Source organism: Haplochromis burtoni, unplaced genomic scaffold (assembly GCF_018398535.1).
Source record: "Haplochromis burtoni strain Fernald_Lab_line unplaced genomic scaffold, NCSU_Asbu1 Contig_66, whole genome shotgun sequence".
Classification (NCBI taxonomy): domain Eukaryota; kingdom Metazoa; phylum Chordata; class Actinopteri; order Cichliformes; family Cichlidae; genus Haplochromis; species Haplochromis burtoni.
The window spans coordinates 1,335,657-1,357,890 of record NW_024582427.1 but is presented as its reverse complement, the minus strand read 5'-3'; the positions used below and the strand labels follow the sequence as shown (position 1 = coordinate 1,357,890).

The following is a 22,234-nucleotide window of genomic DNA, read 5'->3' as shown; positions in this document are numbered from 1 at the left end:
CAAATTTTAGATTTTCTCTAGACCTCAAGAGGCTGGAAGTGACAAGTTCTGCCTTTTTAAAAAAAAATCCATTTCTGAATGGTCTGTAGTGTTAATAGGAAAAATAGCTCTAACCTCTAGGTTTGGAGTATTCTTTACTCAAGCTGAAATAAAAAGTGCATTAACGATGCAAAAAAAAAATCAGACCTGAAATAACAATTTTTTTCAGATATTTATATAAAAGCAGGGCATATTGATTTAAATAATTGTAACTGAGCTATGGAAAAACTGAAGAAATGAAACAACTTGATCATTTTATTTGTTTCATCTTTTGGTCATTGGTTATATTAAAGCAATGAAGTGATATAATTAAAGGTCTGAGAAAAATGCTTATTGCAAATGTCAACACAGCACATACTGATGCTGAAAAACAGACAGACAGATATCATTAAAAGCCTGAACTTACCACAACTTTCATACCCTTGATGGGTGTCTGTACATCTCACACTCTATGGGCCTCTGTTAGCATGTTAAAGTTAATGACAGCACAATTTTTAAAAAACGACCGAACAAGAGGGGAAAACTTCTTCTCTCTGAAATGAACACATCAGCACAGCTTACATTTGCAAAGTTGCATCTGAACAAACCACTTCTTCTTCTAGAAGAATCACCATATCAATATAAATGTCCACTCGTCAATATTCTACGATAGAGTACTAGCACTGTAGAGAAAGGTGGGATTGAAGTCCACTTGGCTAACCTCTCACTACATTGGAGATAGGGTAAAAGGTCTTAACATCCAGCTTTTATGATAACAATGAAACAAAGTTCTAGAAAAGATCTTATCAATGTGTGTTTTTAATTTGTATCAAAGTTATAATTAAAGTATACGTCTAAGTAATATGATGAATGAGAAATCTGAGTAATGAAACTGATTTAATATTTAATCTCCTGACCTTTTGCTGTGATTTGGTGTGTGCGTGTGCTTTTGTGCTGAGGTTGATTGTACCAGCAGGGAATCTAAATATGGCACACAGCCTAGAGCTTGTCTGAGGTCTGTAGTGCTTGGTCAGAATGACTAAGCAAATACTCAGAGAAAGTTTGATTTTTAACGTTTATGATTTAATTAATTTAATTGATAAAACAAAATTATATGAAGTAAATTGTGATTGACAAACTGAGTTTTGAAGAGTAAAGATGAGAGAAAGTATTTCTATATAATGAGCTGTTTGGAAGATTGGATCTAAGCAGATCCAGCAGAGACAACAGAGGGATCTTTTGCTGAGCCGGGGACAGAGGCTGACTGGAATTTATTCTTTATTGACAAAAAACAAACAAAAAAAGTGTGGTGCTAAGAAACAAATATTTTATGGTGATAAGTTAATAAATTTTCACTCAATTGTCACTTTTCTCCCCTTTAATTATCTTATACCAACTATAAAGCATGATGGCACAGGCATGATGATTTGGCCTTGCTCTGCAGCCACAGGGCACTGTCATGGCTGCTGTCATTGAGTTGACCATGAACTCTTAATAAATACTAAAGTATTCTAAGGTGAAATGTGAGGCACAGCTAAAACCTTACTGGAACTGGGTCACACAACAGGACAATGAACCCCAGAACAAATTTCCAAATGAGTGCCTCAAAGCCCAGGCCTCCACCTGACTGGAGTGAATATCCACAAACTTCAATAATCTGAAACAACATTGTAAAGAAGAGTGGACCAGAAGTCATATGGAAAATAATTATTTCAAGTTATTTCATGTCACGCTGATGTTCATCTGAGGTTGTATTTAAATCATTTTAGAACCTGTAAGGACAAAATGATTTTTTGTTACATCCTGATTACATGAAGCCTAAGAATTAAAGGAGTGTGTACTTTAGTTTTTACAATGCCTGTACAATTAGGGAACACAGAGTGGGTCAAGAAGAATCAGAGAAGCCTCTCAGATTAGAGAAAAAACCTAAAATGAGTCTACTTTCCTTCAACATGAGTACTGAGACTGAGGTCCTGCGCACAAACACCGATGATACAGAGGTAGAAATTCATCAGTGCTGCTACTGTTTTTGAACAGTGTATAGATGTGGGGCAAAGCCAATATTGATGATCCACTTTATACTCAAGACACAGCTAATAACTAACAGGTAAACCTCCACCCACCCTCCAACCAATTTTAAAGTTTCAAAGACAAGGTCTATTCATGTTGTCCATGTAAGTCAGAAGAGAAGTCACAGGTCAAGTCAAATTTGTATTATTTTCTACTTTATTTTTTGGGTGTTAAATTAATTCAATTTCTTGTTGAAAGGTGAGGTCATTCTAAAAAGCCAGTGGCATTACATCTGTTGATTTAATCCACTCGGTCCACACTCACGAGTGGTGTTATTTTAGCTGTAGTCATGTGACTGACATCCAGTCCTCAGCAAGTTAACTCTGTACAAAAACAAAGCTGCTTTTTATTTTCATCAGTATTTTTTTATGAAAAACAATTTTTCTTGTGCATGAAGACCAAAACATATTTGTCTGTTCCTAAATACATTTTTGTTGATATAATACATAGATTACAAACTGTATGAAATGAGACCAAACCAAATTAAAAAAAAAAAAAAAAAAAAAAATTTCGATTCAAATGCATTCAAGAGAAATATCGACTGATTTGGTCCATGTTGTCTTTTGTAGTCTTTGTGTTCACAGAATAGACACTGTTCACCCACCAAAACACAAACTACACTTAAAAAGTCCCAACATTTTATTTTCTTAGCGTCATTTCACCTTATTTGTACTAAAATCATCAGCATGTCTTTACCTTTATATAATGCAATCTTTTAATATACAAGTATCAATAAGCATGATTAAAAGATCACAATGGCTTTGTTATGTCTGTGTTAAAGAATTTCCCATATCCTATTATATTAAAATATTTCATATATAGAGTCTGTATTTAAACAGAGGTTTTAATAATAAAAAGTGAGTTCCCATACAAGGCAATTATAGAATTTAATCAGATTGGGAGTCTCATAAATTAAACAATCAGAAAAAGAAACAAACAAACAGAACAGCAATGTCGTCAGAGGTGTTCTGAATGTCCAGAGAGAAAGAGCGAAAAGATGAGCGACAGACCAGACCGATGAAACCACCTTCCGCTGCCAAATCCAAACATTCGAGGCAGCGACGGCAACGAGGCTGATCTGCCTTCAAACACCTTTAAAATTCAGGCTTTCAAACAACAGAGTCTACAGATTTGTTCAACACACAAGTATAATGACTGTCAAATAAAAAGCACACGCTCTCTCCTTCAGGTACAATATTAGAGTGTTGTTAGAGCTCAGCTGCTGTGTGTACAAATACTCCAGGTGACACCCAAAAAACAAAACAGTCTTTTTGCCGGTTCCTTCCTGTCTTATAAACTAGTCTTAAGCGTACGTACATATGTTTGACTCGTATTAATAAAGACTGTGCTTTTTCCAAACACTTCACACATCTGTTTTCCCGCACTGTTTCTGAGCACTACCTCAGTTAGACAGCATTGTTCTGTGAGAATAAACACTGATTCATTCGATCATTGACACAATAATCATCCTGGATTTCTTGTTTCTTCAGCAGGGTTCAAAAGTGCCCAATAAGCATCAGAACCAATTATTTGTCACATCCTCGTCACATGACTTGATTGGGCTGATGCCTCGTGTTAAGTTCAGCTCGGGTTTCCCCCCCTCAGAGATATGGTGGACCACAGCTGAAGAAGGACCAAGAAGCGACCTTGAGTGTAGTCTCACTCACACGCATACACACTCTCACACCATATACATATGTATATGGTGTGATATACTCGCACACAAACACTGACGCACATGTTCGCTTCAATGTTCCCTCGTCTCCGCAGCCACACTGAAGATTATTTGGAGATTTGCTGTTGGAGGTGAAGGAGGAACTCGTAGTACGACAGGGCCGACTCTGTTCGGTCCTCGATCATGTTTTGCATAAAGCTGGCTTTCAGCTGGCTCTCGTCCCTGAGTCACATGATAATGGGTGGGAAATAAGAACACAATGAGAAGACGTGAGTTGGGATTGCTCCTACATATTCAGGTACTAAAGATGTGCAATTTAAGATACTTTCATTCATTTTAACAGGGAAGAAGAGGAGATGCTAAAGTTTTTCAGAGCATTTCCTTCAACATAGCACAGTTGCAAAGCCTATATTTTACTATTTTGTTAACATGAAGTCTGTACTATAAAGGAGGGTTAAGAGGCCTGTTGACGACCGTCTGGGACTTTCCCATCAATAGTCGTGAAAGAAAAATTGATTTTTACTGACCAGTTAAAAAAGTGTGACGCAAACCAGAAACATAGACCATGGGCTTTCAAAGTAAAAGCTGTGCATCAGCAGTACAACCAACACGTTTCAAAATTAGCAACTTTTACACTGAAGGCGAACGGTCTCTGTTTGCGGTCTGCACCACACTTTTCAGTTTCTTAACTGCTCAGTGAGTAGTCAATATCTGCCCTGCAAACTAGAGGCAGCAACTCCATACCCACCAAAGCTACTGTAAGGTGGTTTTCGATGCTGCTTTGTAAACCTCTTTGCTTGTTACACAGATAGCAAAAAGGTCTATTGGTTTAAGAGATCATCTACAGCTTTTGTCTTTACTTATCAGCCTCAACAGGAAATACAGACCCTCATAAGCCACTTGCCTTACTTGATTTATTTTTTGAGTACATTCTAGTTAGTATCATAAGCGTTAAAGTGCTATAATCCTAAAGGCACAGGGTGGCTTGTATTTTTTAGACCCTTTTGTTTTGCTGGGTTCTGAAAGATCAAGTCTGAAACAGTCTTATATGCCCTGAGAAAACATTAAGTCAACACATCATCCTATAAAAAACAGTTACTATAGTGAGATTTTAGCTGTTATATAGATAAAGCTATAAACTGATCTTGATCTTTTACCTGTGGAAGAGTGTGGGAAAAACTGACAGCACTACAAAAAGTATCGGTAGTTTATAACAGTTCTTAGCTAGACCACCAGGGAGCACACTTTTTACTTTTGCAACTTAATTCATTCTTTTCTAATACCCTGTGAGGTCCCACCTGATGATATGCAGGGAGGGGAAAAATGGCCTCTGATCTCTCAGCCAACCAATGAAAGCTCTGGTTCTCTGAGACTCTGCAGTGTCCAGTTCTGGGAGCAAATACTGTGAGAGGACAGCAACAGTTTTTGTTATCAGCAAGTAGGGGAAGGCGTCAACATATGGAAATGTAGCTGGGCTGCATGTTTTGAGAAGTCTTGTTACAGAGATAGAGCAGTTGACCCAAAGTAAGAAATCCTACCAGATTATCAGGCACAGCAGCGTAGTTTGGAACTCCTAGGACCTGTGTGAGGAAGTTGGAGTGGCAGTTTCGTCCAATCCACAGGTATATCACCTTTGGGAAGAGAATGAGGTTCATTTAAATATCTTTAACTGAAGAGCAAGAAGATTACAGTACTGAGAACTGTGACTGAAGAGCTGAACACCTTTAAGTACAGCTCATAACTGATGTTTTTAATCTAGAACTGTGCTACATGGTTACGTAAAATGTTGAGTGTACAAGTTATTATCAGGCGTGGGGGGAGAATGATTAGTGTCATGGAGAAAGCTGGAGTAAGGCTTCATCACAGAGCTACACATTTGCATAAGTCACACAGAGAAGAGGCACTAGTGATACAAAATGTACAATTCAGTGATTTCTCATTTTCCAGAAAAGGAAATCTCTCAATCTCTCTCACTATGCCAATATGAGCACCTTTTAAAAAGCCAGGAAAAAGGGCCATCTAAAGAATCTTTAGCACTGCTGCAAATAAGTAGGAAAAATGTAGGAAATAAATTAAATGAGACATTCAGGATGGGAAATGCCAAGCTGTAATTTTGCCCGACATTGAAAATTGTTAGCTTGCTCTAAGAGCTCATCTTGAAACGCACAATTCCAGCATCCATGAGGAAAGCTCCCTCCCTGCTGAGCTTCTCCACAGACAGCTGCAGCAGTCTGGGCTGAGGGATGGTCCGCTCGTTGATGTTTAATGCTCCCTGAAGATGGAGAAAAGAAAAGATCACTTAGTAATGAAGAAAAGCTGAAAATAAATAAAATCCTTCCGAAAATGGTTTTAGTCCAGTCATGTAATCTTAAAACTACACATTACGCATAAAAAGAAATAAAACACAGGGCTTTGAAACTTAAATTCATCCTCCTCACCTCGTCAGTCAGGTCGTCGACACGGTACAGAGCAGGATGGATCATCAGCATGGCGTAGGCCAGTGGCTGGTACTTCAGCTGAAGCATGGCAAACACCCGGTCATCCAGCCTGGTGCTGGTGCCTGTCCTGAAGGCTTTCTGCAAAGCGCACATATAAACACACCAAAAACCTTCAATAACGACTCAATGGTGGCGTATTCAAGAAAGGCCTCTGGAAGTAGAGCCAGTTAGTGTTAATGTTCATAAAAATTCGTGAATTTAGCAAAGAGAGGATATAGTAGATCGATCTTTACACCAAACAAAGGTACGTTTAAGCACAGGGAAAGGTTGAAAATCAGTCAGTGGAAAAGATTAATGGCAGTGTAGCAGTTGTGTAAACCAGCCAACCTGTTTGAGCAGCGCAAGAATGTAGAGCGGGAAGAGTCTGAGGCAGGCCGGAACCAGCAGGCCAGGCTGCTGGATTGTCAACACAGACTGCCGGTAAGACATCAGCGAGTCGATAGCAGCGTTGGTCATTGCGTCTCTTGCATCGCTCAGACTTGCCGTCACCGAACGGTCCACAGCTGTGGAGAGGGACATTAAGAACTTTTAGGCAGATATTTGTGGGATTAAATAGAAGGGCTGTCTCTACAAACAACACCGACTACCAGAGTATCATGCATTTTAGGTCTGATATTGTAATATAAGGGGCGCTGTTCCTAGACCATGTTCAAAACGTAAAAAAAAAAAAAATCTGTGATCAAGACCTCAATAATTACACTTTTTAAGACAAACAATGTTTTTTTTTAAATCAGACTTTTATGAACCTTTCTTAAATAATTTAACTGAAACAGAAATATAATACTTCTCTTTACCAGAATATGGTAAACTAAATATTTGTGTGATTAAAAGATGAACTTTCTAAAAAAAAAAGATTCATTAAAATTTTATCTGCTAATCTAATTCACCTAACAGCAAAATTGTTACTGTTAAAATTCACAATATGTGTGACTTTACAAAAACTTATTTTCCTTCATAGTAACGCTCTTCTAATAACATTTCAATGGAGACTATGATGTGAATTCAGTGTGAGGAAATTAAATAAATTTGTGTTTGACAGAATGAATGACCTGCAGGCCTGTGGCTGTATTGGTTCTTGTGGGTAAGCGACAGTTGTGTTGGTGGGCCAGTAAAAGTCTGATCTACTTACCCAGAGGGTGGAAAGAAAAACATGCTGAACACTGCTAAGTGACCCAATTTTATGCAGTAGGACATTTAACTACCAAATGAATTTTCTGTGAATTTAAAATGAAAAAATACGTCCGTCTTTGAGATGTTAACATTTGTGACATGACCTGTAAAAAATGCTTATATTTCCCAGCAGAGCTTAGCATTAGGATTAGTGTTTATAAATCTTTGAGTATTAGCCTTGTGTATATTACAGTTGTGAGTTGATAATCACCATTCACATGGCATGGCTGCGCCTTACTATGCATTTGAAGTCACAGTGCTAAAAACAGCCATGCACCTGATTGTTATAAGATTAAAATGAAATAAACTCTTCTGAAACATAATATCAGTATCTGTTCTCCAAGTTAACATCAGATGAGCCAGCACAGATTTGAATGCTCGGTTATAGAATGGTCGCTAGGACACCGCAGCTGTCACCACTCATCACCATCTGTCAGTGCTTATAACAGCGAAGACGATGAAAACCCTGTGAGGATTTAGGATCCAGCCAATTAAAAGAGTATTAACTGTGACAATGAAGAATAATCGCCTAGTTATGCTTTCCACAAATCCAAGTTTATCCAGATTTTACAAACACACAATCACGTATCCAGAAATTTACAACTGGTGAAGACAAAGCTCTCACACTGTTACTTCACTTTCACATTTCTGTCTACAATTATTATATACAAGTTTCAAAACAAACATAACTGGTAATAACTCTTAAGTATGCAAAAGAGACGTGCAAACTGACCAAATAAAATTAAGTATGAGTGGTAACAAATAACAAAATAATTGTAAAACTTTATTATCTCATGTGAAATTTTAGAAAACAGTTTAGCACGTACCCATGCAAGCCAACAGCCCAGTGATGGCTTGAACATCAGCCCCAGCAAAGATATCCGACAGAGAATTCACCACAGGGAGACACAACGTGTGCACGCGGATCCTCCTCTCTCCTGTAAGGGACCATTCATGTTATTTAAACATATTTTAGTTTTACCCATTTATTGCATATAAAAATGTGTAAATAATAACATCTGCTTTTCATTCGATAAAATTACACTAAGTAGTTCCATCTTATATAATAATAATATTCATAAGTCACTATTTGCATGGATGTTTTTTTTTTACATTTATCAACACTATTCTGCAAAAAGATAAGGAACCCAACAGGCTCGTCTAAGTGAGCATGTGCGTACCTTTGCTGGAGGTGTAAAGCAGCGCAGCCTGGAAAGAGACAACCTGCATGTCATCAAGGTTTTCCTCGATGGACATCTGAACTGCGAAGCCGGCGTCTGGGTTGACGTTGGGGAGGGACAACAGATCTGTGGAGCGCACAAAGAAGTTTCCGTGGAACGTGTGGATGGACAGACCTGCATAGGAACAGAGAGAAATAAAAATCAATTAAACTGGACTGCATTATCTTAAAAGGTAGCCAAAAAACAGAAACCATGAATGAGTCCAAATGTGTTTTCCTCTCTATAATGACTCAGAGTTTAAGCTTTTATGTCCAATTTCCATGATGAGCAAATACAGGGCTACAAAGACCTTGGTGTTAGCAACAGTAAGCATATACTACTAATACTTTTACCAATAAATCAAACATGTAAAGAGAAACTTGAAACCATATTTGGGAATTTATCGCTGTAAGGAAAAGTTTTGAACCAATTACCAGGATTTCTGAAAATGATTTTTGAGTGAAAATCAAAACTATTTGTATTATTATTACTATTACAAGTGTGTTTATCTAATTGTGCCTTGGATGATGATGAATAGACCACATTTTATGCCAAATCAGTGCAGAGTTGCTAATTCCAAAGTTTATAAACAACATCATGCAACGGTAACCTTCACGTCTATTCAACACTCAATCATCTTTAGCTCTTTTGTGCCCACAGACCTTTGGTGCAGCGTATCCTCATGACAGCCTCAAAGCCAATTTTCCTGGTTAAATATCTCTTCAGATCCTTCTGGAAGCGCTCAACCTGAGCTGGGTTATGCTGGTGGTGGTAGGATGGGTAGTAGTAAACGCTCCCTGCTGAATATCTGGATATGCATCCTGCAATAAAGAGAGAACGCACAGAAATGGAGAGAAAAAGCTTTAAAGTTATGAAAAAACAGACAGGTTAAGAATTTCTATCAATTTCCATCTCGTTAGGGAAGAAATAAAATCTGATAGCATCGATTCTGTAATCAGATTTCCCCCCATTAACAACAAATATTTTTGTGCTTAACATTTTTACCACTCAAGAGTTTTAAAATCTAGGAATATGAGGGGATTTTTAAGCAAAAGATTAACATGATAAAAATAATAAAAGATCCACTGCATCCATCTTTTCCCTCCATTGTCCCCCTCCAGTCCATTGAGGTGAGATTTACCAAGAGATGCCAGGTCACAGTACTGAGCACTGAGCAGGAACAGGTCTACAGCCACCTGCTGGCTGGAACAGTCCAGAGCCAGCTTCTTGTAGAAGTCTGTCGCCGGCGCTAAGTGCTGGATATCCTGAAAGGAATGCACATCAGATAGCGCCATGAACATAAAGTGTAAATGTAAAGCAACAACTCAAAAGTCGTCCAAAGTAAAACAAATTTTTACAGTTTGTGGAAAAGCTGACATTTTTTAATCCTGATTTAACCCTCTGGTTTAAGATCACCAAAATCAAATAACTCTAAACATAAAAAGGTAAATCTTCTCTCTCTCTCAGTCTCTGAAAAGTTAGTTTTTCTACAATAAATGTGATCTTATTCCAAAAAAATTGCTTTTATTTTGCATTTACTAGAAAAGTTTAAAACTAGCTGTCAAACATTCGTCATGTCCATTTTTGAAACACTAGTCATTAAGACTTACTTTGTTTAATATAGTTATGGCAACTGGTGTCTACATATAACACAATGGCTCTGTTGGTTATATTTAAATCCCGCTGTATACCATTCAGCACACTTCTCTCATTACCTTGGCAGATGCCCGCTGGTTGGGGTCCTCTCTCGACTGCAGTGCCCCAACACCGAGGTTAGGCAGCTGCGTCTGAAACACTGACATGCGCCCTCCAGTGGGGGACAACAACTTAAAGGCTGCTTGCAGAGCTGAACCCAGGGCGGACTGCGTCTCCATCGTCTTCTCAAATAAATTTGGCAGGCTCTTCAATAGATCCTGCACAAGCTGAAAGGCAAATGGGTGGACATGAGTCATATTTTTATGACGTGTTATCGCTATTAATCAGAGAAAACGGATATGAATATAAAGCAGCAATCAATTTTACTTCCTACATAGTGTAAACACATAGTAAACTGTTACACTGAATCTCAGTTTCAGAATACAGTCATTTATAAATTAAACAACACAGGACTTTAAGAAAATGTGCATTTCTGACCTCTTTGCTTTCATTGAGGTTTACTAGAAGGCTGTCTGGTGTTGGTAAAAAGATATCTGTAGAGAACAAAACGTAATTATTTAAACAAATATAACAGTAGGTAATGACAACCATAAATCAAACAGGCGAGCAACCATAAAGTGGTTTCATTAAGAAATAAGAGTCACTGCATGTATTGCAACAGTTTTTACAAAGTTTCGCTTAAAATAAAGGCGAAAAAACATAAATGTACTAATTTACCAACATGGCATTCATGTTTAGTGTGCCAGTAAGTCTGTGACCTTATATGTTTGCTGGTTCTCGATTCCTGCAGCAAGTGGGCACACAGCTGATGTCAAGTTACTGTGATAATGAAAGTGTGGCCTTTGCCGTCAGCTGCGTCTCACCTTCTATGTCAGACACGATTAGCATCTGAGGCTGGGAAAGTCCTTCCTGGAGGTTGTAGAAGTGGATGGTGCTGTCAAAGGTGATGAAGCCTACCTTAGTCCTTGAGTCTCCAGGAAGTCTAGGACACATAAACACACACTTCAGTAAAGCTTGCCCTTATGTGTCAGGGATAACCTATTTTCATCGAAGTTAGCAAAGACCCAAATTAAGATCCTTGCATTGAGATATTATGTTGGATCGTGTTACTGCACATTACAGAAAATAACCATCTGTTGATCAAATATGTAGACAGGTGGTCAGAGTCAGCCTGCCAGGGGGTCCAGTTTGTCCCACAGGGTAGTTTTGTAAAGAGAAAACCCCTTACTTCAAAGAAATAAGAATCTATGGAGATTTTTTAAGTCTACACAAATTATTTGAACCATCTGAACAGATATCTGTTCTTTAGTCACAACTCCATAGATCCCAGTGGCTCTATATAAAAGCGATCGACCTTCATGTGCAAATATTAACTGTACATGTTTAATATGAGTATCGTCCACCAGAACAGTGTATGACAGAAAATAAGGTACACTATGTTGCCAAAATTATTCGCTCGTGTACCTTCACATGCATATGAACTTGGGTGACATTTTATTCTAATCTATAGGTTTTCATATGATGTCAACCCACCCTTTGCAGCTATAACAACTCTTAAACTCTTCTGGGAAGGCTTTCCTTAAGGTTTAGCAGTGTATTTATGGGAACTTTTGATCATTCTTCCATTCCATTAAGCTCTCTACAAACTGTTCTTGAGCTAATCTAAAGTTCAAATAAAGTTTGGAGATTTGTAGCGAATGACTGGAGAAAGTCGGCGACCTCTGTGCACTATAAGCCTCATTGTTGCACAGGTGGGATCCTATCACAGTACCATGCTGGAATTCATGGAGCTCCTGAGAGCGACCCATTTTTTCACAAATGTTTGTAGAAGCAGGCTGCATGCCTAAATGCTTGATGTTATACTAAATACGGAAAATTACTGTTTAAAAGGCTATTTTGTCAAAAGGACTCTAATGAATCAAAATTAAAGGTTGTACATACGAATTGATGTTGTCCAGCAGTGACTGACAGAACACATTTAGGTAGCCTGTCTCCACTGCATTGTGGGAAACGTCCAGAACGAAGAGGTAAACAGCAGGCTGGGGTGGCCTCAGCTGAACAAAATCAGAGCAAACACAAGCTAGTTAAAGCAGGGTTAATAAAAAGAGACAAAATTACTATCATGTACACAGAAGACTGCACAATTTCCAACCCTCAGAATTTAATTTAGCAGGTTAAAATAGTAAGTTAAAAGCTTAAAGTAACCACTAACTGACTTTGCCCTGAGACAGAGTCCTGGAAAGTATTTTCCCTGCAGAAGGCTACACCTCTCCCACCATCTTTGAAATCTCCCTCAGCTTTCAGATCATAATTCTTCAATTTTACATCACTCTGAAAATGCCAGTTTTATAATAGCATGGATTTAACTGGTGACAGATACAATGTTAAACACCTACCATGTATTCTGAAGGAGCAATGAACTCAATGGTGGCATTCTGGACCTCAGGTCTTTTGTGTGGTTCTCCATATGATCTGCTGACAGGGTTGTACATGAACTCCTCTGGAACTACACACAAACACACAAAACTTCCAGTGAGATTTTAGTACTGAGTCAGATCTTCTACCTGAGGTGAGAACACATATAAACTCTAACAAAATCCTCTTTCCAAAGTAGGTGACATTATTCTCTCTTTTATACTTAATCTGTGGGTGGAAAAAACCTCTCCTGTTACTTACCATCATTAACCCGATAGCAAAGGTTGCACTTCCACCTTCTCTGGTCCAGGAAAGAGACAAAGGGATTGATGTAGGTTCTGCAGAACCGACACCTAACAATCGTGCTGGATGTCACAACAGGAAGCTGCTGTATTTATAAAAGCAGATGAGAAACAACTTCTGTGAGACGAGAGCCTCGAGGCAAACATTATCTGGTTTGCAGCTTATTTTAAATGGCATTTCAATAAAGACGTTTCTTGTTGCTGTCCAAGCTGTGAAATGTCTCTGGAATTTGTGTCCTCAATTAACAGGGAAACATAAACGTAGTCACTGTGATAGATTTTGCCCAGGGGTGTATTAAGTCAAACCCTACTGGGAAATAAACAGCTGTTAGGAAGACACTGTTTAACCAATACAAATTTGATGAAGCTCATGCATCTTTTTAAAGATAATATAGCTGTTATATGTTGGTGTTATATGAGGATGAAACGTTTAAAAATGGCTCTGGGAATGCCTCATTTTTAAAAGCACCACTAATGAGATTAGACAATTAGCTCCTGTAACATATATATGATTTTTGTGGGGAATTCATTTAATGAACTATAAGTCACAGGCATATGTTTAAGGAAGAAGCCAGAGGAATGAGGCACCTATTCCAGAAAGACACAGAACAAACTCATTCACTCTGAGTTAAGCATGTGTGTGCCACTAAGTAAAGAGGAAAGTCTGTTCCACTGAAGGGAGACATTACCGCACTTTTATCATTCAAACCAGACATGCAGCAGTAAAGGAACCAGAGTTAAAGCAGCAGAAAGAGTCAATATCCTAACGCTACATTTTATTCAATGCAATCCTCTTATTTATAATTTAGTCTTTTGTCAATGTGTGATAAGTGCCAATTGCCAGGTTTGACCCAGTGATAATGATGACATAAAACTGCATGGAAGTGTTTAAGATCAAGACAAATTCTTATTCACTTCAAATTAGAGAAAAACAGACAAAAACAGAAGTTAATACATGCAACCTATATTCATAAGCAGTCTATAAATATTCTCACCATATGACATAGCTATGACAGCGATATATGGAGAGAAATTTGTCTTAAAGTGTTAGTGCGTGAAATGATTAATACATGTGCAAATGCATAATACTGCAACCCCTGCATTCATGTAAATAACCAAAATAAGTCACTGCTTCGAAAGACATTTGAATGCTGGGAGAAAACGGAGACATCTGAGCTTTGGGTGTAACACAGTATCGTTTCACATAGAGCAGACCTTTTTTCTAAACAGACAGAAATACCTCGCCACCCTCTGTCTAAAAGCCATTAACCTACACCTCTAATTGTTGATACATGATAATGACTACACACATTTGTGACTAAATTGTCTCCTATGTGTCACCAATATTATGTGTATAACTACTTAAATGTGAGGACAGAAATCAGTGCTGTCTCCTCACACTCAGGATTGATCATAAAAGTGGTAATGATAGTAAACATAGGCCCCAGGTAACAAATCTCCAGCTGGGATTGTGGTGATGTGTATGACATGTAATTAATGTTCTCTGCTTTGAAATAAACGAAAGATAGACTCAGCACTTGTTGCTGAAAACCTGCTGGCTTGCAGCTGAGGTTCACAGTGGAAGCTGTTGGAGTAACTGACCCAGTTAAACTGACTGACAACTTAGAATGAACATTCAATAATAAATTGACACGTTACCGAGAGGTCTTTGAATGGGTGAAGCAGCAAGCCCAGTGGCATCTTGGCTTTATTGAGCAGAGACTGGGTCTGAGGGATGCTGGTGAGTGTAGAGCGAAAAACTCTGGAAGCACACAGAGTGACAAATTCAGCGTTTAGGCTGTGTGCACTTAACACGAAACAGTGATATGATTAATGTCCCACTTTAAACAAAGCATTTCTTAACCATTTATAATTTTGAGTTTAAAAACATAAAAACTAAACAGAGATCATTTACAGTATTACTAGCTGTATGAGATAAAAACAATCAATTCAATGAAAGACAAATGCAACAACACGGAAAATTAGTTCCTTATGACTCACTCTGGGCTGCAGTTGAGTTTCTGCAGGTCCTGGGTGAGGCAGGGAGTCGGGGCAGGGACTGGAGCCGGTGGCAGCAGGTTCCTCTCTTGCAGGAGGTTGACCACTCTCAGGGCCTCTGGGGTGCTGGACTGGAGGCTCATGGCTGCTAATGATGGGCTTAGCTGAGCTGGTCCCGGGCCACCAGGTGGCTGAAACAAAACAAACAAACAAACAAACAAACAAAAAATACATTAAGCCTAATAGTCTAATAATATTTACTTGACACAATAAATGTGAGAATTTTGAAGTCCACACGTGTTCAAGTGCTTTTTCCTAAATTCGTATCTTGAAATAAAATTAATTTAAAATTGATTTAAATATCGGTTGCAAACTGTTCCCTCACAAGCCCTTTACTATAATTCACCTAAGTTTGTTTAGCCATTCCAGTTCTATAACCAGTTCAACCCTATGCAACAGTGAAAAAAGCAACCCAGTGTTGGTTATTCTCCTTTCCATATAACCAGCACGTGTTTTGCATTCATGTGCAAGTCAATGAAAAATCGAATAAACAAACTGTGTATGCAAAGTGTTCTAAAATTATGTGGAACTGGGTTGTGACGTTAGGCTCACCTGCTGATATGGCTGAGGTGCTTGAGTGTAAGGCTGCGTGGCGGCTTGCATCGCAGGGTGGATGGGAGGGGTGGCGTGGGGAGCTGAGGTGTTCTGGTACCCAGGAGGGAGCGAAGGGTAGTGGCCCAAGTGCCGACCGGGTGGTCCAGGCTGAGTCGGGCCAGCTATGGAAGAAACAGTAACATTAAAAACATTTACACTTACAAAGGTTTACATGAGAACTCAAATAGCAGACATCACTAAAAATGGGAAGCTCTGTGGCTGACAGGTACACACAGCAGCAAGGCATATTAGTCACCAACTTAAATAAAACCCAGTGGCAATATTTCGTGGTAATGAGGATTTGAATGTGTTTTTATAGGCTTAAGCTACTTAATGTTTGTCTACACAAACAATGGCTGTTAGCAGAAGTTGTTTATTGTGGATTTTGTTCTTTTCATGGGATTTGCTGATGATATGAAAAGTATATTACAAATTCCGAGACGCCTGCTGGTATGGAACCAAAGGGAAAAACAGAAAATAAAAGACTGTTCACCAGAGCTGACAGTCGCAGTGGGATTTGTGACAGTTAATATTTAGATATTTGTACTGAAAAGGGAATCCAGTTGGGATTCAAGACGTACATCACACAATTAAAGATTGTACAATAAAATGTAGAAATGCCTCATATTCGTCAAAAAATGCAAGGACAGGCATTTGCAAAGGCTGCAAATGTGACTGGTGTGTGCACAGAAAACCGCCTTACCCATTTTGTTGTCAAGATGATTATAGCTGTTTGTTGTTTGCGGGCCATTGCCAGCCACAGCTCCTGTTTCAAAGCAAACACAGACATGATATGAATAATTTAAGCGGCACTTTGCCAACCACAAATAACAGGGATGGAACAAAATGAACTACAAAAAGGGTCAAAACAATGACAATACTAATGATGACGCAAATTAAAGAGACACTAAACGTGTTTATGGGAAGTATTATTACATTGGTGATTTTAATATTTAGAAGTTGAGCCACATGGGAGACATGGTGAGTCTAGATGACTGAAAAGGTAAAACACACCATCAAGAAATAATTGTTTCCATGGATGCTCAGTTTAGCACTAAAAAGATACAGAGTTACTATGAATGCCATTACAATATCTCTAGATTAGTTTTCATTTTATATCCATTATTCTTTAAGACTATGAGATGAAACCTCTGTATATGCTCAATAGTGCATCCAGAGATACAAGCAAGAACTGTACAGATGAGACAGGACTGGCAGCACAGCACTGACACAACATCTAAGAGCTGAAAACTGATTTTGCCACACCTGGACATTCAATATCTCCCTCCTGGCTGTCGGGCTCAGTGGGGGAAAAAGTGCTGTTAACAACACCCCCACACTGAGCTGGCATGTGGTGGAAGGAGCGGAGGGAGGGAAACAATGGAAGGTGATCAGGAAAAAAAATTTATAGAGATAATAACACGTTGGCTTATACAAAGGATATGCAGTCATTAAATATCACGATTATCACATCTGTGGGAGTAAAATGTTTAATGATTATTCTAATGTTTCCAAATGTGCCGAGATCTGGGCTCTGTGTTAAAAAAAAACAAAAAAAACAAAACTTATAAAAAGATTACACATACCATCTGCTTTAGGTGGTGGTGGTGTGGCATTTGCCACTGGAGGACCAGTGGGAAGCGATGTGGGTTTCATTGTTGGTGGTGGGCCTGCAGGTGTTGGACCTGTAGGTGGAGGCCCATAAGCAGGCCTGTTTGACTGGCCTTGGTATGTATGGGGCGCCATGGGATTCATTGGTGGAGGTGCCACACCTGTAGAGAAACAAAGACTGTAATTTGTCATGATTTCCTCTATTCAGTGTATAATGAGCTAATTACTTTGCATACAAAATGTGAAAAAATTTGTGAGGTTTCTTTGACACGAGAACTGGAAAACTTTAAAATTAAAAGCCTTGAATCAATGACTATGTTTATCTTTTCTTCTCTTTAATAAATGACTAATTAATCAGAAACCAGTGTAGCTTGTTTCTCTGGCACACAGCCGTGACTTTAGCAACATCTTCTATCATTCCTGTGAATCTGTTGACATCATGTTACAGCTTTCAGCTGGTCAGTTATCACTTCTAAAATTATGTCAAGGTTGCAGTCTATGTAAAACAACTCCAACATGCTATCATGTACAAGACATCAGAGTGTACTGTACCGCACTAAGCTCCAGGCTGTGGTGACAGCAGCTGGTGGCGCTACTAACCTACAGCAAGTTAACCTCAGAGCACAAATGAATTCATCTGTACTAACACACCAGCTAGTTCAGGACTGTCTGTGCCCAAACAAACACTTCTTGATGAACTTAGTGATGACTGAAGACAGCAAGTATGTTTACTCTTTTACTATGTTAATTACGCAATTTCCTAAGCTTGTATGCTAAGGGTGGGCAACATTTGCTTTCTGTCTTGAAGAAAGACTCCCGTTTTACCTACTTAAGTTAAACTCCATCAATTTGCTAGACAGCATTACCTCCTTTACAACAGGTCTGGCCAAGACGAAACAATTTTTATTTGTTTTGTTGTTGTTGTTGTTGTTTTGCATTAATATGAGACACTCCAAACTAAAACAATCCACCTAAACACTTATTATTTAATTTTTGTAATATTTACTGTTGTAGAGCAGGTGTTTGCAGCAATGAACTAAGAAAATATAAAGGTTCACAGACACAAATTAGGAGCAAATATTTAGTCAGAAGAATGACTAGTGAGAATTTAATCATTTTGTCTATGACTTGGACAGGTATCTGAAACTTTAAAACCGCTGCAGTAGAGACCTGTATCACCAAATTAGAGTGAATTAAGACATTGACAAAGATTACTAAATACATTAAGTTATTAGTAATTATGATGAGTGTCAAATCATGCCATCGGATGTTAAAAGGATAGATGTTTCTAAGAGCTCTAACATGATGTCATGATGTCTTTGTCGCCTCACAGAAAAAGTGGCACACCTTCTGTTAGAACTGGGCTTAGAAGCACTGCAGACCAATTACAGTCTAGTCTAGTGATTCAGTCACATTCAGTGCTCTTTAATGATTTGGGGGATTTGTTTAGACTTCTTTTTTAGGGATGCCTGGGGAGGATTTAGACTGTCTGTCAGGCGGATGTATTTGTGTGTGCATGTGCTGTATAGGTTGCACACACAATCAGTGGCTGTATAGGTTTCCATTGATAGCTAGGACCAAATCCAATCCACTGGAGTTTTATGCCTGATCATCTCAATTCCTTTTATTAACACTGCAGTGGTTTTCTAACAGTTCACACTGCAAAGCAAAGATTTTGTTCCACACTGTGGGAGATAACACAATAGTTGCACTGATGCTGGAAACCTATGTCCTCCTACTTTTCTTCCCAAAAACAAAAAAACAAAAAACAACAACAACACTAAAACACAAAAACAAAAAAGGACCTGACCTATATGAAGAAAATCTTAATAACATCCATCCTTAATGAAGTTTTAAAATGTAGTTTGGCAGGTTCATTATGTATATAGACATAAAATGGCTTCAAGTATGCTTTTGCAGACTGAAGCAACTCAACAGAACAAAACCCAATTTCATGATCACAAGCATTTTTTTTACCACTTAAACTAAATGCCCTTTGTGCCCATACAGAGTTTATTCAAAAACTGATTTATGTAGTAAAAGCATAAATAGACAAAGAACTTTAAAAAAACAACAACAAAAAAAACCCTTTCCTTTACAGTTTTCAATGTTACAGAAAATGTTTCACTAATAATAATAATAATAATAATAATAATAATAACAATAACAACAACAACAACAAGAAGAAGAAGATATCAACACATAGTTCTGATGGGGCAATTTTAAATCAAAGTTGACTGAAAAAATTAAAGACTCAAAGCAACCGTTTGACCTCTGCAAGTACTGCACTAAAACAAACAAATGGGAAAAAAAAATCTAGGTTAAATTACAGAAATGCTTTGTGAAATCACTTTGCCTCTGTGGTCACATATTACACAACCAATTTATGTCAAGCTAAATCATGTAACAAAGCCACTTCCTGTTACTAAGACTCTTTATGAGTGTTTTTTGTTACCGCTGTGAGCTAACTGAAGGCTACCCTTAACCCTCACAGGAAATTAAAATGTAACCAATAACCTTGAGATACAAATGAGTGCAACTGGTTAATATCAACAGCATTAATTTGTGCATTTTTCATTTTTCATCATTATCACCAGAGGCTGTGCCAAAAAGTAAAAGTGGTCCCAAAAGCTAAATTATATTCAGTATAAGAAACAATATGGTTTGTATTTGAACTTTGTATTCAGACTAAATGAGTTTCTGTGCTTGGGAGGGAGCCAGAGGCCACAGCAGGCCAACATGTTCAGTGTAGGAACAGAGGGCAATGTCCAGCTCCAACATATCAGCATTCTAGATATGCATATCTCCAACACATATCAATGAAAGAAGACAATGACAGGGAGAAATTAAAGCAATCACACCACAGAAAAGATACCAGAAAGGAACAGTGCCAAATTAACACACATTACAGTATATATTTTCAAGTAATTAAATAGGCAATAATTGCATGATAATAATTGGTTAAAGTTCAGTGCTTTCAGTGAAACCCGAGAGGATGATTCATCTATTTACCGATTTGACCCCAGGACAGGGGGCATCATTATGGTTTCATTTGCAACAACTAAGAATTGTTGCCTCACCACTGTGTAATTACATCTTTTTTAAAAATGAAATTGCATTGGGTTACTGCAGTGGCCTCTGGAAGTTCAGTGTTGTACACAGAATTCAACTGAACAGTGCATAGTGATGTGAAAAAATGTTTGCCCTCTTCCTGATTTCCAAGAGTTTTGCACATTTGTCACACTTGTTTCAGATCATCAAACAAATTTTAATATTGGACAAAGATAACCCGAGTAAATACAAAATGCATTTTTTTAAATGACGATTTCACTGATGATGGGAGAAAAGTTATCCAAACCTACCCGGTCGTATGTGAAAAAGTAATCTCTCCTCTTGTTAAACATAAATTAACTGTCACTAAACACATTTTTTGGAAAGCTGAATTCAGTTTCACTAAACTCAAGCCTGATTACTGACAGACCTGTTGAAACAAGAAATCACTTAAATAGAACCTGTCTGACAAAGTGAAGCAGGCTAAAAGACCTCAAAAACAACACATCATGCCAAGGTCTGAACCTAAGAAACAAAGTCACTGACAGTTACCAATCTGAAAAGGTTTACAAAGCCATTTCTAAGGCTTTGGGACTCTATTGAAGCCATTATATACAAATGGAGAAAACTTGGAAGATTGGTGAAGCTTCACAGGAGCAGCCGGCCTACCACAATTATCCAAGAAAGCATGGAGAACACATCTAGGAGGTCACAAAAGAACCCAGAAGAATATTAAAGAACCGCAGGCTTCATGTGTCTCTGTTGAGGCCAGAGATCATGATTCAACAATAATGAAGAGACTGGGCAAAAATTGTTATACCACCGGTAAAATATGGTGGTGGTAGTGGGATGGTCTGGGGCTGTTTTACTGCCTCAGAACCTGGAAGACTTGCTGTGATATATGGAACCATGATTTCTGCTGTCTACTAAAGCATCCTGAAGGAGAATGTCCAGCCATCTGTTCGTGATCTCAAATTAAAGTGCACTCGGGTTCTGCAGCAGAATAATGATCCAAAACACACTAGCAAGTCCACTTCTGAATGACTTAAGAAAAACAAAATGAAGACTTTAGAGTGGCCTAGTCAAAGTCCTGACCTAAATCTGACTGAGATGCTGTGACATTAGGGGTGGGGGAAAAAATCGATACTGTGTAGTATCGTGATATTTTGTTTGCTAATAATGTATCGATACAGGGACAGCAGAAATCGATATTTTGTTACAAAAAAGGTTTTTTTGCTCAGAGCATGTTGATCCTTTTTCTGAGCAAGAATCCTGACATTCCTTCACTGTCCAAATGTGTTTAACTTTTTTTTGGCAGCAATAAACATGACAGTTTACTTATTTTAATTTAAGAACATGTTTTATTTTAGATAAGTTTAAAACTTTTTTATTTAATGTAAATTTATATTTTGTTTTAATTTACTTTCAAATTCTTCAGTTGCTGAAGGGGCTGCATAGTTTTCATAAATTGCATAGTTCAGAATAGCTATAATTGTACCATAAAAAAAAAAATCGCAATAATATCATATCGTGCGTTAAGTATTGTGATAATATCGTATTGTGGGATGTATGGTGATTCCCACCTCTATGTGACATGACCTTAAAAAGATGGTTCATGCTTGAAAACCCTCCAATGTGGCTGAATTATGGTAAATGGCGTGTATTTGTATAGCGCTTTTCTAGTCCCTAAGGACCCCAAAGCGCTTTACACAACCAGTTATTCACAGAGGCGCACTGACAGAGGCGAGGCTGCCGGACACTGGCGCCGGGCCCTCTGACCACCACCAGTAGGTAACGGGTGAAGTGTCTTGCCGAAGGACACAACAACCGAGACTTTTGTGGGATTATAATATTCTTTTATGCCATGTTAGACCCCTAATTAAAGATTGTGAATTA

The 22,234-nt window shown here is 38.2% G+C and overlaps 1 protein-coding gene across 3 annotated transcripts in view; it reads right to left on the bottom strand.

The window, feature by feature from the left end:
• Positions 1 to 61: 61 nt before the first annotated feature.
• sec24a (SEC24 homolog A, COPII coat complex component) overlaps positions 62 to 22,234 on the bottom strand; it is a 39,073-nt gene continuing 16,900 nt past the window's right edge. The window contains exons 3-24 of one of the 3 annotated variants that reach the window (XM_005923112.3): positions 17,263 to 17,448; positions 16,943 to 17,020; positions 16,380 to 16,442; positions 15,635 to 15,798; positions 15,026 to 15,213; positions 14,684 to 14,786; positions 12,984 to 13,110; positions 12,704 to 12,813; positions 12,249 to 12,361; positions 11,171 to 11,289; positions 10,785 to 10,840; positions 10,367 to 10,573; positions 9,793 to 9,916; positions 9,314 to 9,472; positions 8,613 to 8,786; positions 8,259 to 8,369; positions 6,589 to 6,764; positions 6,202 to 6,339; positions 5,931 to 6,035; positions 5,302 to 5,394; positions 5,062 to 5,165; positions 62 to 3,985 (exon numbers count right to left, since the gene is read on the bottom strand). In XM_005923112.3, coding sequence (XP_005923174.1) covers positions 3,871 to 3,985; positions 5,062 to 5,165; positions 5,302 to 5,394; positions 5,931 to 6,035; positions 6,202 to 6,339; positions 6,589 to 6,764; positions 8,259 to 8,369; positions 8,613 to 8,786; positions 9,314 to 9,472; positions 9,793 to 9,916; positions 10,367 to 10,573; positions 10,785 to 10,840; positions 11,171 to 11,289; positions 12,249 to 12,361; positions 12,704 to 12,813; positions 12,984 to 13,110; positions 14,684 to 14,786; positions 15,026 to 15,213; positions 15,635 to 15,798; positions 16,380 to 16,442; positions 16,943 to 17,020; positions 17,263 to 17,448 — 2,813 coding nt within the window. In that variant the 3' untranslated portion in view covers positions 62 to 3,870. The remainder of the gene's footprint in view (positions 3,986 to 5,061; positions 5,166 to 5,301; positions 5,395 to 5,930; positions 6,036 to 6,201; positions 6,340 to 6,588; positions 6,765 to 8,258; positions 8,370 to 8,612; positions 8,787 to 9,313; positions 9,473 to 9,792; positions 9,917 to 10,366; positions 10,574 to 10,784; positions 10,841 to 11,170; positions 11,290 to 12,248; positions 12,362 to 12,703; positions 12,814 to 12,983; positions 13,111 to 14,683; positions 14,787 to 15,025; positions 15,214 to 15,634; positions 15,799 to 16,379; positions 16,443 to 16,942; positions 17,021 to 17,262; positions 17,449 to 22,234) is intronic. The other 2 variants (XM_005923113.2, XM_005923114.2) reach the window with 2 other exon arrangements.